The 15,760-nt window shown below is 39.9% G+C and overlaps 1 protein-coding gene across 1 annotated transcript in view; it reads left to right on the top strand.

The window, feature by feature from the left end:
* The window catches only part of SORCS3 (sortilin related VPS10 domain containing receptor 3), a 300,335-nt gene that overhangs the window by 183,079 nt on the left and 101,496 nt on the right, over positions 1-15,760 (top strand). Inside the window, exon 5 of the mRNA XM_061458813.1 lies at positions 5,275-5,348. Coding sequence (XP_061314797.1) covers positions 5,275-5,348 — 74 coding nt within the window. The remainder of the gene's footprint in view (positions 1-5,274; positions 5,349-15,760) is intronic.

Below are 15,760 nucleotides of genomic sequence, written 5' to 3'. Positions count from 1 at the left end.
ACCATGTGTCAGCTGCTGCCTAGTTATTATCACTAGGCTGACTCTCACACTGCTGGAATAATATGAATACATCTTTCCATCATCAGCTGGATGTATTTTCTGGGGGAAGCAAAATTTTGCTTCTAATAGATGAATTGTTCTTTAAAGTGCATATAGTCCAGGTGTTCTTCCTCACTTTATCTGACATCATTATTTGTGCTCGAGGGTTGGCTGCCAGACAGGAAACTATTGAGATTCTCACCAGATATTTGCTCAGGCCACTAGGCCTGATTTCATAGCTACAAAGGGTATTTGAGTTTATTTGGATATAAGGTTTTTATGTATGTTCCTGATGCCCTAATTCTTCTTCTGTTTTTGAGCACAGAAGTCTATAAATATCAAATCCATCTGAATTTCTTTAGTCCATTGTCTATTGCTTTTCAATCTATACATGACATCTTCAGTGTGCTGCTTCCTGTGGTAAAGTGTACCCAAGCCACTGTATGCTTGGCCTTTCTTCAGCTTGCCTTGAATCTTCATTCTTCTGCTTGCTTCCCCCATGAAGACCGAGCGGGTCAACCTGAGAACAGGGAACCCAACATGAAATCAATCTCAGCTGAATCATCTGTGGAGAGAAATGGAGGTTTCCAAGGCATAAATAGTAAGACATTTTAGAAGTGTATCTTAGTATGGAAATTTTGTCCCAAGCCTGTTTCTTGCCTGTCTGAAAAATGAGCCTTGGTGACCAGCTCAGACACTGATGACTAACATTAGGGGTTTGAGTTTCTTCCAATGGTTTCTATGTTTTTCCTTCATTGCTCATTCTTCTTCCCTCTTTCCGTAAGTGGGATATAAGCAGGCCAGTTTCTCACACTGTGCCAGTTCTGGGAAGTTGTCTTCTTCAGTAAAAGCATCCTTTTGTTTTGTTTGGGGTTTTTTGCTAGTTTTCTTTGCGAAAATAAACCACTCAAAACAAATTACCCAGCCCCAAACAAGATCATCTAAGCAAGCCAGCAGGATCTGTCACCCTGAGAATATGATATGTTCTGGAGAATTACAAGAGCATGGGGATGTTTTTCATATGCAGTGCTGTGCATGCATGCATGCGTGTATAACTCCTTCCTTTCCAGCTCTTTCTGGCAGTCGCACATGTCTGTGGCAAGTCTGACATCAGGGATAAAACTTCCTCTTCAAGGGGCTTGCTGCTTATCTTGGGAAGAATGCCAGTGTTAAGCAAAATGTTGCAAGTGTTCTTAGAGTTTGAAGAAGCAGCAATCTGCCTGTGGTATATAATATCCTTATGATTCAATGTTGTGCTGAGCAAGACAAGCATGACTTAAGGTTCTGGCCTGTGGTGAAATAAAGTTGTATATCATTTAGGTTGCCAAGGTCTTTCCTCACACAAATTGTGTGTTCTTGGTAAAACATAGGACTGTGTTGGTGGATGTGATAAGTCTGGTGCTACCACCCTTGAGTGTGGAGTATTGTGATGCTGTTTGGGTAAACATTTGCTATTTACCTTCTTGATAGTGTTTCTGATTTGGCACTTTCTAAACAAAGAGAGTCTAGTCTAGAAAGGAGACATTGTTTATTCTATGCAGGGTGCTCAGTGGAAGTCTTCACAAATCAAGCATCCCGATAATTATAATTTTCAGCTTTTACACATTTTCACAAACAAAGAAACTATTGTCCATTGATACAACTTGTTAATAAGTATTCCACCCCTTATTGGTTAAAGGTCCCTCTCACTTCTCATGCAATCAGGCATGCAGGCTCAGTCTTTCTCTTCTTTTGAGTTAGTGGGTTTCTTGAGTTGGTTGGCTGCTCCCTGCCAGAAGTACCTTTTACCTAATTACTGCCCATTTTCTTCTGAGTAGTCAGACAAAGTTTTGGGCCTGATGTTCCTTGTTAACAGTCCTGCCTCATTACCCAAAGAAGCAGGATATATGTTGCTTGTTTAGAGAAGTCTTTGTGCATTATTGCAGTTATCAAGCAGAACTACAATCGGATTAGCACTGTTTCGCAAGATGTTGCGAGCATGAATGGTACAGCCTTTTTTTAGTGTTAGGCCTAAGCAGGTTCTGAGCATAGGCAGATTGTCCCCAGTGCTCAGTACCCATTCTCAAAGACTGCACCTGTACTGCTGAACTGATGTGACCCCAAAACCAGGGGTGAAAGCAGAGATGCTCTTGGATCCTGCTGGTGTGACTGGACTTACACTTTAAGCGTAATAATTTAGATGCTTCTTCATGCCTGAGAGCACATTAAAAGTTAGATTTACTTGACATACAGTGCTGACCCCTTCACTTTCCTGAATCCCATCTGCCCTGTGGCACTGTCTCATGCCAGTCTGCAGGCAAGCAGATTATAGACTCATGCCTAGTAAAAAACCCTGTTGCGTGCTGCAAGGGTACATAAACATCATTCACCTGGGCTCAGTAGGGAATTTGAACATTATGTGTTTGTTCTCAGAAGCACCTTAGCTTTTAGGAGGCTCCTCGTACCTGTCTGCTCAAATAGCTGCAGAGGTTGCTGGGATTGACTGAGTGCTGTGACTGTGTTACTGAGGTGCCTCTGTGGTAGATGTGGGTTTCTGAGTTCATGTTAAAATATGGATTTTGTCACCCTTGCCTTGAGCCAGGTTTTGGATTTTGCTCCTTAGTCTAGTCCTCTGCATACGACTCTAGCACCATCAAGGCACAAGACCAGCCCATACAAACATAAAGACTCATAATGGTCTTAATTTTTCATTTATTAGAGTAGGTCAGATAACATAAGGAGGTTGCAGAAAAGGCATACTCTCACAGTACACCCTCATGGTACACTAAGTCCATCCCTCTTGAACCAATGTGTTAGAATGCTATGGTAGGAGAAAATGCCAGAGATTACTCATCTCTAAAGAGCCAGAGGAGGGCTTTAAAAAGGGAAGATCTTGGCACCAAACAAACCTCATTTCTTTCCATTGCTTAGTATTCAGACCTTAGGCCAAAATAATTTCCATTGAAATCTGCTGTACTTGCTGCTAAATTTGTTATCTCTTCTAAAGGAGATGAGCAGAAAGTGTATATATATATATGTATTCAATTTTAATGCATATTAGAAAATGCTTTTTTGTATATTTTATTTAGTAATTCAACATTAACATTTGCATCTGTAAATAATACTAGAAAAGTGAACTGGTCCAGAGAGACCTTTCAGGAATTGTTTTGTTATACAGCTTTAAGACTCAATCATCTGGTTAAAATTCAAAGTGAATGCCTAGAATAAGTAGGTGAATAAATAAATAAATGTTCTTGAAATGAATAATATCCTCCTTATCTCTTTATCCAAAATCACCTAAAGGTTACAAGTTCAATTTAATCCTTCTACCATCAGTCAGTCTAAGCTTTATTTTGTATCTACACATAATTCCTTTTTGGTCAAAGGATTCTATACTTTATTATTTTAAACTATCACTGTGGTTGTCTGACTAACAAAGCAGAGGAAGCCCAGGTAATGTGGGCTTTTAGTACAGTATCTTACCTTATCTAGCGACAGTGCCAATTACAGCCAAATCAGAAATTCAGATCATGTCTGATCTCTGGTAGAACATGGGGCACAGAATATTTCCTAATATTTCTTACCACAGGCCCATCAATGTTGTCTGGAATTAAGTCTACATAACTGGAGCCCATTTTGACAGGAACATTGGAGGATATCTGCCTCCAACTCTTTTCCCCTCATGTGCCTTATTCAGCTTGAGCTGTCATTGGCAGAAACTGGGCTTCCCATGGCACAAATGCAAAGGACTGAGTCTTTTGTCTTTACACGTACCAGTTGCATTAGATAATTGATGAGGTCTGAATTTCAGTTTTTGTTTCCTTTTGCTAGCTATACAGTGGTTTGGTTGTGTAGTTGAGTACAAACATGGTAAGAATTAATTGGCTGCCTCAGGCTTTGGACACTGCTCAAACAGCCCTTTCCAATCACCTCTGTAAATTGTTCTATGGTCCAGCTCTGATGTGGCGGTGGAAGCTCTGTGGTCAAATATCCTGCCCATTCAGAAAACTTTAATATTCAGTGTGAGCACATATAGTGTATCTTCCCAGTTACAGTTAGCCATCCATCATAAATTTGCCATAATACACATCGCTAGGTTGTGAACCCTTCTAATCTGAACATGGACTTGCCCTGACTTGTAAATCCAGTTACTCAAAATCAAATCAAATGCAGAACCTTTTCTCAAATGATATCGTTTTCCCATTAAGGACCTAAATTTGGATATTACAAACATTTAACTTTTCCAGCTCTGTTATCTACCTCCTTAGGCTGCAATCAAACCTTGTTTTATTAAGCCAGAATTTATTTCAGATTAAATTTATTTGCAATCCTGTTCCAAACACTGCCTGCTATTTATTCCTCTGTGATCTAGTTGTAAAACAGGGTTGTTATTTCTCAAAGTTGTTGTTTTTTTTTTTTCTGAAGAACCATACTTTCTCAGAGTTGAAGAAAAGGAGCTTAAATATGCTTTGATTATGAGTGAGTAGATTGTGGGTAGTAAACTAATTATATGGAGAATGGGGAGAACGGTGTTTCTGGCATTAAACAGAGTCTGCATGAAGTAAACCTATGTCCGAGACTTAGTGTGGAGTTGCATGGAACAGCTGTGCCATTTGTTAGCCAGAAGGACTCAAAATTATGATTATATTGCAGATTTGGCTTTCGAGAAGAGCTACTTCACTATCTTTAATGTTTAACAAATGAGCAGATTAATTTCTAACTTATCTCAAAATTTAGAACTTGTTCTGAACTTAAAAGACATAAATTACGAGCAATTTCCTTTTCTTTCCCACACAGAAGAGAGAAGTAATAAACACCATAAAATGACCTTGAGTATGGAGCCACTACCTATCACATCATAGTCAACTGATCTAATTTGTCCCTGATTCTGTTTAATGTTAGGTATTTACATGTCATCAATCACCTGCTTCCTGTTGGGCTGAAAGAGCCAGGGGGACTGCCAGCTTTGTCATATGGTAGCCAAAGTGAACGTGTTGTCAGCTGAGATCAGGAAGCACAAAAATGCTTGAAAAGGTTTGGAAGAGCCAACCTGCTTTTGAGTCACAAGAGCTCAGTCTGAGTTGAATATGAGGGGAGGAGATTGCCTTATTAGCCTTTCCTGGCAACGAGGCTGATCGATAATTATGCTGGACAGTCCATTTTGGTCCTTTAATCTGAGCCAATTTGGATATTTTATTTAGCAGCAGTCCTTCCTCTTCTTCCTCAAAGCTTAAACTTTCTCTCTCTCTTTTTCAGCTGTACAGCTCCATGGACTTTGGAAGAAAATGGCAGCTAATGCATGAGCGGGTCACTCCAAACAGGTTTTACTGGTGAGTTGTGCCCTCAGGCTTTGTTTGTTTTGAGCAGATCACAGAGGCAAGAAGGGCATCTAACTTAAAGGGATTGGTTGCTTTACCTGAACATTAAGTTAATTAAGAACAGTAAGACTAACCTTGCTTTTGGTCATCATCAATATTATATGCTTCACAGTATATGTATGGCAGTGCTATAGTGTCCATATTTGTACATCTTTCTTGTCTGGTAACAGTGGTGTCTTGTACAGATTACTACAAGTCATTTGATAAGTGCAAAACTTCTGTTTCTTTGTAAAACCTACTTACAGTAAGACAGAGAAACCACCCAATGTTTCAGTGGCAGAGTTATGATCATAAGGCCTCCTAATTTTCGACCCTTCTGAGAGCTACTTTAGCCTACAACAGTCTGCAGAGCTGGAAGCTCTTGACCAGTCTCCTTATGCAACTGCTGGGGGAAAGGGTGATTCAGGCTCTGCTTTGAATCACTCTCTGAGGAGCCAGTGCCTTTCTACTGACTGGAGCCCAGAATCTACAAACAGTTTGCTAAAAATCTGCTTTGTGACTATCTTCCTTTCCATTTCCCAAGCGTCAGCTTCCAAAATTGGAAAAAGATGATTAAACAAATTTAGCTCCTGTCTCCAGGCTCCTCTATTGCAGATGTGGCTTTCCCAAACTTCTGACCTCCATGAAGGCCCAAGAATTGACTTCAGTGCAGAAGAGAAAACCCAGCAATATTCTTCTGTAGTTAAGTTGAGGACTGGGGCTTGAATCAGATTCTTAATGCTGTGCTTTTTACATTCTGATGATGGTGTGTGCATAGAAGGGCTGCTTGGCAGAATCTGTGAATAGTTAAAAGAAGTGCCTGGTATTTAAGGCCAAAAATGGTCATAATATTAAAGAAAAGAGACTCTTACTTTGAACAGTAAAAATAAGAAAGACTTGGACGACTTTAAGAATTGACTGGTAATTGCAGAGCATGGTGTGTATATCTTAGAGTGAAATTATCATAGAATTTTTTTCACACCATTAAAAGTATCTGACACTCAGGCCCAAAATATCTATAGATTGTACCTGCAATACTTCCACACCTTGCAATGGAGACAGGTACCTCATGGGGTTTTCAAATTGCCTAGGTCCTTCTGCAAATTTCTTTAAACACTTTTAGACTCCCACATTTAAAACATGGCTTTTTGACATCAAGGAAGATTTCCCTTAGTGTACCTATGGATTTTGGACAGTATAAGAAGTTTTTTGAACATAGAGAAAAGTAAATTGTAGGGTCCTGGAAAATGTATCAAAGATCTAGAATCTTTTCTGACCACGTTACTATTTCACATTTCCATAGTGAAAGGAGGTTATGTTCTTATGGCAGGTGGTTGATTGACCCAACTATCCTAAATCCTTTGATTTTGTGCAGGGTGCACATGAAAAAGCTGAGTGTAGCTCCTCTTCAGGTGCAACTTTCTGAGGGGTAGAATAGGTGCTCCTATGGATAATTGTATCTTACACTTCAAATAGTAAGCTTAGGGGAGAGGCTTTCTTAGAAAATGAGTGGAACAAAGCAGAAAATCTTTCTAAAGGAGAGGCTGTGTTGTGGTTTATTTTCCCCTTTCATATAATAATGGTTAATGTGTCAATTTTAGTACAATTTTGCTTAGGGGAGAGGCTTGCTTAGAAAATAAATTGGAACGAAGCAGAAAAGCTTTCTAAAGGAGAGGCTGTGCTGTGGTTTATTTTCTACATTCATATAATAATGGTTAATATGTCTGTTTTATGTGTCTGTCTTAGAAAATGTAGAAGTCTTCTTTAGTTAAGACTCGTATGGCATAGACCTAGGAATCTTTATTCCACTGAGAAATATTGTCCCACTGACAATGAATTTTCCAAGAGAATGAATTAGTTTTTTCTCAGAGTGAGAAAGATTTGAACCAATTTGTGATGCAGGGGTCAGAGGTGTTGAAATCCTGGAATGTGATAACTCTCCTTAGCTGATTTCTTCCTTTTTTCTTTCTTTCTTTTTAAAGCTGCAGACTGTGATGGCTTACAAGCTCTGGCTTGTCAGATGTATACAGGAAAAGAAATGCAAGGAGAATACTAGCTTCAGGAATTTGGTGATTCTTTTTATTAGGCTATGAAAGAGGGAGAAAGTAGATAGAGCTGTAAGTTTCTAAGGGACATGAGCCACTATTCTGAGGAGTTCACCAGCCTATCAAATCCTGCATTACTAAACCTCTTAATTAAATCTTCCAGGTAAGGTTAAATTATAATGATAGGAAGACGCTAAAATCAGAGACCAAGCTGCTTCTCTGCATTGTTTATTAGTAGGGGCTCAGGTAAGCATCCTTCATCAAATGGGACAGTCTTCATCTGATCTGAATGCAGCTGACTTTATCTGAGGCAGACTTTCGCAAATGTTTTTGCCTTCAAAGCATGACTTTCATCTCTCAGGCTGCCGTGAATGGGTTTGTGAAGTCTGTAGACTTCACCTGGTTCATGGGATCAGGCAGCATGACAGGAAGAGGTCTTACTTTTCTCTGGGAGACCTTTCCAAGTAATTATACCTTCCCTGAGAGAGCTCAGATACAGACATTTGAAGGCCAGGAGAAAATTACGGTTGTATCAGACCTCATGAGGCTGGAATGTGAACTTTCACTCAGCAGAGTAAGGAAGACCTCTCTGTTCATCATGGGCACGCAGGTCAGTCTGCGTTTTGCTATAGCTCTGGCAGGCAGTGTCCATGATGGCTCTCCACTGGTCAAAAATGAAGTCCTAAGCTCCAGGACTGATCTGTGGCTTTGATTCCTGGATCTTGCCTTCAACTTCTTTCCTTAGTCCCAGATCTTTGTGCTAATCACTGGGTTGCAGTTTTGTGCTCTCATCCTGTATGGATGTCACTGTCCTCCAGTTTATGGGATATTTCTCATCAGTTCCTGCAACCAGCTCAAAGTCTGTGCCTGAGCTGAGACTCTCTTCTGGGCCACTTACAAATATAAAACCTGGGATTTGAGATCTCTACTTCTGTAGTAGTGATTCATTTTTTAGCTACACCCACTGATGGCATTGGCAGAGCTTGAACAGAATGTGTTACTTGATGTGAGTACAGGCATCCAAATTTGGCTCCCACGTGCCTTGGCCTCAGAGATTTTAATAACTTAGGATCCTGTAGGGATGGAAATAGGAACTTACGCTAATGTGATACAGAAATTCCCAGATCACTCATCACTCTGAAATTACTAAAGATAACTGGAACCAGCATGGGTGCAAAGTTTGTTAAAGACCTACTCAGTGTTCTTTTCTTTCAAAACATTTCCGCAGCTCTCTCTGGGCTGTATTTTTTCACTGTAACTTAGACACCTGTGCTGTCATGTGGAGGGATATAAAAAATACAGTCCATATTTTGTACTGTAGGAATGTAGCAGTTTCCTCAGGCTGCTCTTTGCTGGGGGACTCATTCGTGTTTCACTGGGGGATACAAAGTGGCGGCTGTGGGACCATTTTCCATTTTTGTTTTGCCTGGTACACCTAGACATTTACCCTTTTCTCTCTTATTTATATATTTTTAAACACGTTCTCTGGGACTTTGGGTGATTCTGTGAAAGCCTGGGAGCGGGAATGTGGGGAAAACAAATTTGTGTGGAAGAGAGGGGGAAATCTTCACATCATTTCTCGTGGCTATGGGGAAATTTTGAGCTCTGAAGTCAGTGCCCAGGATGAGCCTAGTCGGTAAAAGACACTCAAGTATGCACTAGTGATGAAAGCTGGGCAAAAGCACCAACAAGGCAAGAGTGGAGAGACAGCAGGAGGAGGAAAATAGGACACGGCTTCAAGGAGCAGTGTTTGTATCTGCAAATAGGAAAAACGTGATGTAGTATAACAAGCAGTTCTCGAATACACTGCTGATTCCCTCACTGAACCTTATGTTTTGTCTTTCTGTGTTAACCGACCAGATTTATGGTTGTTTTGGTATCCATGAATGCAAGCCACAATCATTTTGATCTCCATGGATTAAAAACCTGGAGAGGGGAAGAGGCTGTGCTTTCAGTGAAAGGGGCTGGGCATCCATTTAGGGTATGCTTTGGAGTTACGGAGTTTGTGTCACGGTTGTTTGGGGCATAAGCCAGCAAATTTTGCCTCTTGAAGGCAAGGTTCTCAGTCCTTTTTATCATGATTTTGGATGGGAACAGTGATAAAATTTAGCCAGTGTATTTTTGTTTGTTTGCAGCTTGAATTTCATGAAGAGTATAGGGAAGACTGGTTTGGATATTTGAGAGTAATGTAGCAGAAGATGAGGGATTTATCTCAGTGTTTCAAAAGGTTATGATCTGGGTTTGTATCTGCAGATGGGCAGAGGTTTGTGTCTCTTTCTATTTCCTTAATCCTGATAATTTTAATTCCACTGCCAATTTGGACTGTTTCAGCAGCAGTTCCAGAAGTGACCTTTGGATACAGCTAAGGTTACCTTTATGTGTCTACTTTGCCAGCAGTGAAATGGTTAGTCAAATATGTGCTGGTCTCTCCTGTAAATCCCACTAATCATTGACAGATGGTGTCATTGCACAGTACTGGGGAAACCTCTCCCAATTTTTTGCAGCCAAGTTTAGTGTTAAGAAAACATAGTCTTGTAAATGTCAAATTGACTATTAAGTAATCCTGAGTTAGAGTTTTTTTCAGAATTAAAACTATATTATAGATGGAGCTGTGGATAAAAAGAAAAATTCCAGTTTGGCAGCTGTAGGATAACACCACCTATAGCTTTATTGAGGCATATACCCAGTGGCTGTTCCTGTAGATCTCACATGAAGAACTGAACAGGGACCTATTACTGTAGGCTCCTGTGGGCTAATGACTCATTTGCCTCTATTAAGGGATTTGCTTCCCATTCTCTATCAGTGGGAACAACTGGAAAAGGTTTTTCTTCCAGAGGGTAATGCTAATATATATCTGGAATGTCTTAAGCTACCATGACCATGAACTCTATGTACTAGGCCGAAGACCTAGTATGACCTCTAGCCTCAAGCTCTGTAATAGGAGTTGAGGAGACATGAGACCTTCTTAAAAGTTCTCAGAATAAATTGAAAGGTTTCCTCGCAAGGTCACATTAGTTAATTAAAGATCCCAATACCATGGTGACAATAAAACCCATTTTATTTTCCTTTTCACTTAAAAGATGGGCATGTGGAGGAACTGTGAGGTTAGGGATTTTATTTTCTTTTTGTGTGCCTACAATTAATGCAGTTAGCACTATAGATATTTAATGTTTCCAGACATTAGGTAGTAGTTGACTAGCTTGTTATTATACAGTAACTCAATGGCAGAGAGAGAAATGGAAGCTGGATACGGAGTTGGATACTGTTTATTGGCTGAAATAGCATTTATTTTTGTTGAAAAAGTTTGAAGTCGATAAAGATATTTCAGAATTGAAGGCAACATTATCAAAATGTTTCTCTCAGAAAATGAAACAAAAGAAAGACCTGAAATGTTTGACATTTTTTGCATGTTTTAAAAAGTGATTTTTTAATTTGATTAGAATTTCCTTTTGCAGTATATGATCTTTTAAAAGTAAAGTAGGGAAAAAGTACAGTCTGACACAAAGTGCCTGGATAAAGGCAACATAAAGACACCCTGGCCCCTATTCAAATCCTGATCTTTTGTGATTTACAGCAGCTATTAGTCCCTAATATCCAAGTTAGATGTTCAGTATGCTTATAATATACATGTTCATCACTGTGATAGTGTGAATCATATGAGTGATATGATATGAGTGATCACCGAAGTTTGAGAAATGTTTGTAAGTTTATATTTTGCTTTTGTCCATATTTTTTCCTAAGCTTAATCCTATCCTGTTTTTCAACTACAGTTTGCTAAGTGTTCTTTCAGGGAGGCTGTGATAGATTTCATGGATATGTAAGAGTATAAACAGCCAAATGACCCCAAGAACAGCAAAATCCTTCACTTTCAGTTTCTGGGAAACTCTGCAGGACTGTTTTGTGGAAGACAAATAGACCCCATGTGATCTCTTTGTGCCTACGGTTAGTGTACTGTTCAGACTACCATTCCCATTTCTGAGCACAGTCCATTTTTATTTTAAACTAATTTGTGACAGATTGATGCAAATAGCTGGATGTGGGAAACCATCTTTGGAGAAGGTGGAGAAAAAGCCCTAGTACATTACTGGAGGAGTATTACAGAACATTTTCTCATTTACCTGAGACTAAGAGCAATGATATTTGGGTTTCTGGTGTATATTTACACTTCATGTAATGACATCATTTTACAAAGGAGATTAGATATAACTAGTCTCTTGTACTGTGAATGTAAACCCTAAATTGTAGCTGATGCATTAGACAAACTCCTACAGAGTGTTCTTTGCCTGACTTTGCTATTGTGTTATGCTTCTCTCCTTACTGTCTGCTTTCATAGGAAAAGAAGCATTTGACTTTTTCACAAAGTCCTGTGAGTGCCGTGCAATCAGCCTCCCTGGGATCAAAGATGTTTTAGCAAGGAAAACCAAAGTAACATACTGGCTACAAGGATTGTGTGTGGATATAAATGGAAATAATTTAAAATACTTTAAATTCTCCTTTAAAACCCATTAACTACATAAAAAATGAACCGCAAGAGCCACATGATAACAAGCTCACAATACATATACAGCCACTGAAATTCTGGCTGCTATGACAGCAGTTCTTTCAACATGTGGTGTATATGCTCTGAAAGGGCAATTTTGGAATAAGTTGCTTTTGAGGAACTTTTCTATCTAACCTCCTTTTGTTAAAGAAACACAGTATCTCTTTCAGAAGGAAGGATTACCCCTTCTCCACTAATGTAACTGTCCTTACACATACACTAGCTGGCTTTTAGAATTTGTGATTTGTTGTGATTTTGTACAATTTGTGCTGTTTAGCTGTATTTCTGACTTTAATGTACTGTGTCTGGCAGTGATTTTTTTTATTATTTTTTTTTCAAGACTGGAAAAGTAAAGGCTGAAATATTTCTGTTCATTGCTTTTATATTTAATGCTTATATCACATATTATACTGCGGTTAGGGCTTCTAGCCGTAAAAAAGCCTTTTGATTTGGTCTCTCATCTGTGAGCTTTATTATGTCCCAGAGGGCAGTCTCATCTCTTATTTCTTCCATTGCTATTCTTGGATCCTTAACTTTGTAGTCCCCCCACTCTCTTCTGACTAAGTGTCTGATAATGGAGCAGACCAGATAAACCACTAGTAAGAAACGTCTAAAGAGGAATTTGCTCAGTGTTTCTACCACGTGAGATTGATCCCTGGACTGGATCCAAATGCCATACCTGTCTGGACAGTTGTCGTGGTTTAAACCCAGTCAGGCAATTTGTTCGCTCACTTCCCCCCCTTTCTTGCCCTCCCCCTGCTCCCGGGGGGACGGAGAGGAGAATCAAAAGAATGCAACTCCCACGGGTTGAGATAAGAACAGTTTAGTAACTAAGGTATAACACAAATCACTACTGCTACCACCAATGATAATAATGATAAAGGAAATAACAAGGGAACAGAATACAACACCTCAGCACCCGCTGACCGATAACTCGCCCCCCAAGCCCGACCAAGCTCCGACCCATACCTCCTCCAACCCTGCAGACTCCCAGCCCTTCCGGCTAACTCCCAGTTACATCCTGGGCATGACGTGCTGTGGTATGGAATAGCTCTTTGGTCAGTTTGGGTCAGGTGTCCTGTCTCTGCTTCCTCCTAGCTTCCCCTCCTCCCTGGCAGAGCATGAGGCTCACAAAGTCCTTGGCCAAACCAAAACATCCTTTTATCAGCTCTGTTCCCGAGCTGAAAGTCAAAACACTGCACTGCACCAGCTACCAAGAAGGAGAAACATGACTGCTACTGCTGAACCCAGGACAACAGTGGATGATGGAAGGATCTGTTTCCGTCTTATGCAACAGGCTACGAGATAAAATGTCCAGACTTCATTGCTGTGTTTCATATGCTGGTGTTGAAAGCTTAAATGCTGTACTGCAGACTCATGTGACCTGACTAGGTTGAGTTCATCCTGTTTCTCCCTGATGAATGTGAACTTTAGCACTAATTAATTTCTGCCTGTCTGTAACAGTCCCAGAGTAATTCTTTGTCATAATTTGTAGGAAGCAGTGATGAAAGCCAGCCCTCTAATTATTATATTGAATAATGCATCTCTCTGAGGCATATGGGGATCTCCCATACTGTCATAGCTTGGCAAAGCTAATCAAAAACTAGGCTGCCAGGCTGCCAGTAGTATCATATTTTGTGCTTTTTGGCTAGCAAAGAATATACTCCCACTTTTGTGTGGGATCTGGCTTAGGTTTTGGCCTTTGTTCTATACCACAGTAATCTCTCTGCTTCTGCACAGATGGGTGAATTTTCAGTGTGGGAGAGAACTCCTCTTGTTTTAAGATGACTGAACGAGAAACCCTTGGTAGTTGTTTTAAAAATCACCACTGTCCTGAGAAGTTTAGGAATGATCTTTTTACATATTCTGATTATGGACATAATGTTCCAACCATTTCAGTCAGTGGCAAAGCACCTGCTGGCATCAGGGAGCGAGCATCTTTCCTGGATCCAGTCTCACTTCTGCCCCAGACCTCATCCCTAATGGCCTACTTGGATTTCAAGAGATGCACCTTTGTAGGGGGTCTTACAGCTCTTGTTTTTGAGGCTGAAAGCATTCTTGCAATGGAGAAAGTTGCAATCTAATGGAGAATTTATCCTCAACAAGTACATCAGTGATATCATTTCTGCTCGAAACTAGATTTTCTGTCATGCATCAAAGCTGTTCAGGTAGATTTTCTCAAGAAGAATCAGGAAGGACCCAGGTAAATTCCACTTAATTTCTCTGAATTGACTTCAGCCTCTGAACCTTTGGAAGTTTTGGTGCCATCAAGTTGAAGAAAAACAGTTGTTTTATTAACAGAAGGAGCTGAACTCGTGCTGTGCAGAAAGAACAGTCTTATCATGGTAAAGCAGACAAGATGTTTCTGCATTCATTTAAACATGAGCCATTTGTGTCTCTCAATACCATCCATTAAAGATAAGGAGGTCCCTCTTTATGCCTTCTGCCTGTTGGAAATTAACAAACTCTCTTAAAACGACAATTCATCAGCAGTTACATGAGGCAGAATTCATTCTCGGCAAGAGAAGAAATTGAAACACCCATCCTTTCGTTCCCTGGCATTCCCCTGAGCCTCCTCTGTAAAATGAGATGAGTTTAATTCTGCTATTGTTAAGCATAGCAAGCATGAAGCTACATCAGAATGTAAGAGCGGGAAGGAGTATCTTATTAGCTGCACTACAGGTTCTTTTAAATAATGTTGATTCAGTAACTTGTCTCTTGCTGCTCATATACAGAACAAGGGCTAGAAGCCAGTGAGTGAGGCTGTTTCACTTGCATATTTGTAGTAAGCTAATTGGAATAGCAGTGGTTATCATAGCTCTGTAATTGTCTCACATATAATTGTCCTCCACTGGGCAGAAGGCGATAAAATAGGATGTAGACACTAAACAGATTTCCATGTTCAGTGAAATATCAGAAATTCTGTGGCTGAGAAAGAAACATACTGACCTGTGACTGCCAGCATGGGCTTAGGAAATAATAAGTAATACCTGTAGACTTCAGAGCTGGAGTCAGTAGATCTGGGTTGTCTCCCATAGGAGAAAATCCACTTTTTATTAGAAGAAAAGTAAATAAAAACAAACCAAAAACCCTGCCAGTTTTTTGGCTGAAGGGTGCAGAAACATTTTTAGGTTTTGCTCACAATACTTTTGGTTCTCAGGTTTTGATTTTAAGGGCAATTTGTAATAGCGACTCCCTGAAGCCATTTCTGGATCTACTGTAGTTTCTCCAGACTTGTTTTTGATTTTGTTTCTTCTTTTTTCTTTCTACAAATCATTAGATGTGAATAGTGCATTGACAGTTTAGAATTTGCCTTGAGGCTAGAAAACAGTAGAGTATTACTTTTCATTTAGCCTTGTACTTTTCTTTCCTTTTATTGCTCATCTGTAACAACAGATTAAGAACTCAACAAAGAGAAACTCTCTGATTACCTACCGCTTGACCATACATCTTTACTTCTTGACATGTGAGTAGCACAAACTCCTGCTGCAGCATTCTGCCCTGACCATTCCTACTTGAAAAGGGTAATGCTTTGAGGGTGGGGATGCTTTGGGACTTTTCCGTTGTGAACAGCTGGGAGTGTGTCTCGTCATAGCTTTCTAGGCTTTCTTGTCTCTCTATTGTTTGTGCATAAATCTAACTTGGAAGAAAACCCACAAAAGCTCCCTGGCTTCTCTGATCTCCCCTGCTACAGTGTCATTCTTCCACTGATGATGGAGAGACTCACAAGTGGCTGTGGCCATTTTGTTCATATCCTCTCCATTCTGTCTGTGAGGATGCTTCTGGTTTGAATATAATCC

This window comes from Pezoporus flaviventris, unplaced genomic scaffold (genome assembly GCF_033815535.1).
Source record: "Pezoporus flaviventris isolate CSIRO_AGI_PZ_B2104156 unplaced genomic scaffold, CSIRO_AGI_Pfla_v1 ptg000029l, whole genome shotgun sequence".
Classification (NCBI taxonomy): domain Eukaryota; kingdom Metazoa; phylum Chordata; class Aves; order Psittaciformes; family Psittacidae; genus Pezoporus; species Pezoporus flaviventris.
This window is presented reverse-complemented; position numbering and strand designations above follow the sequence as displayed.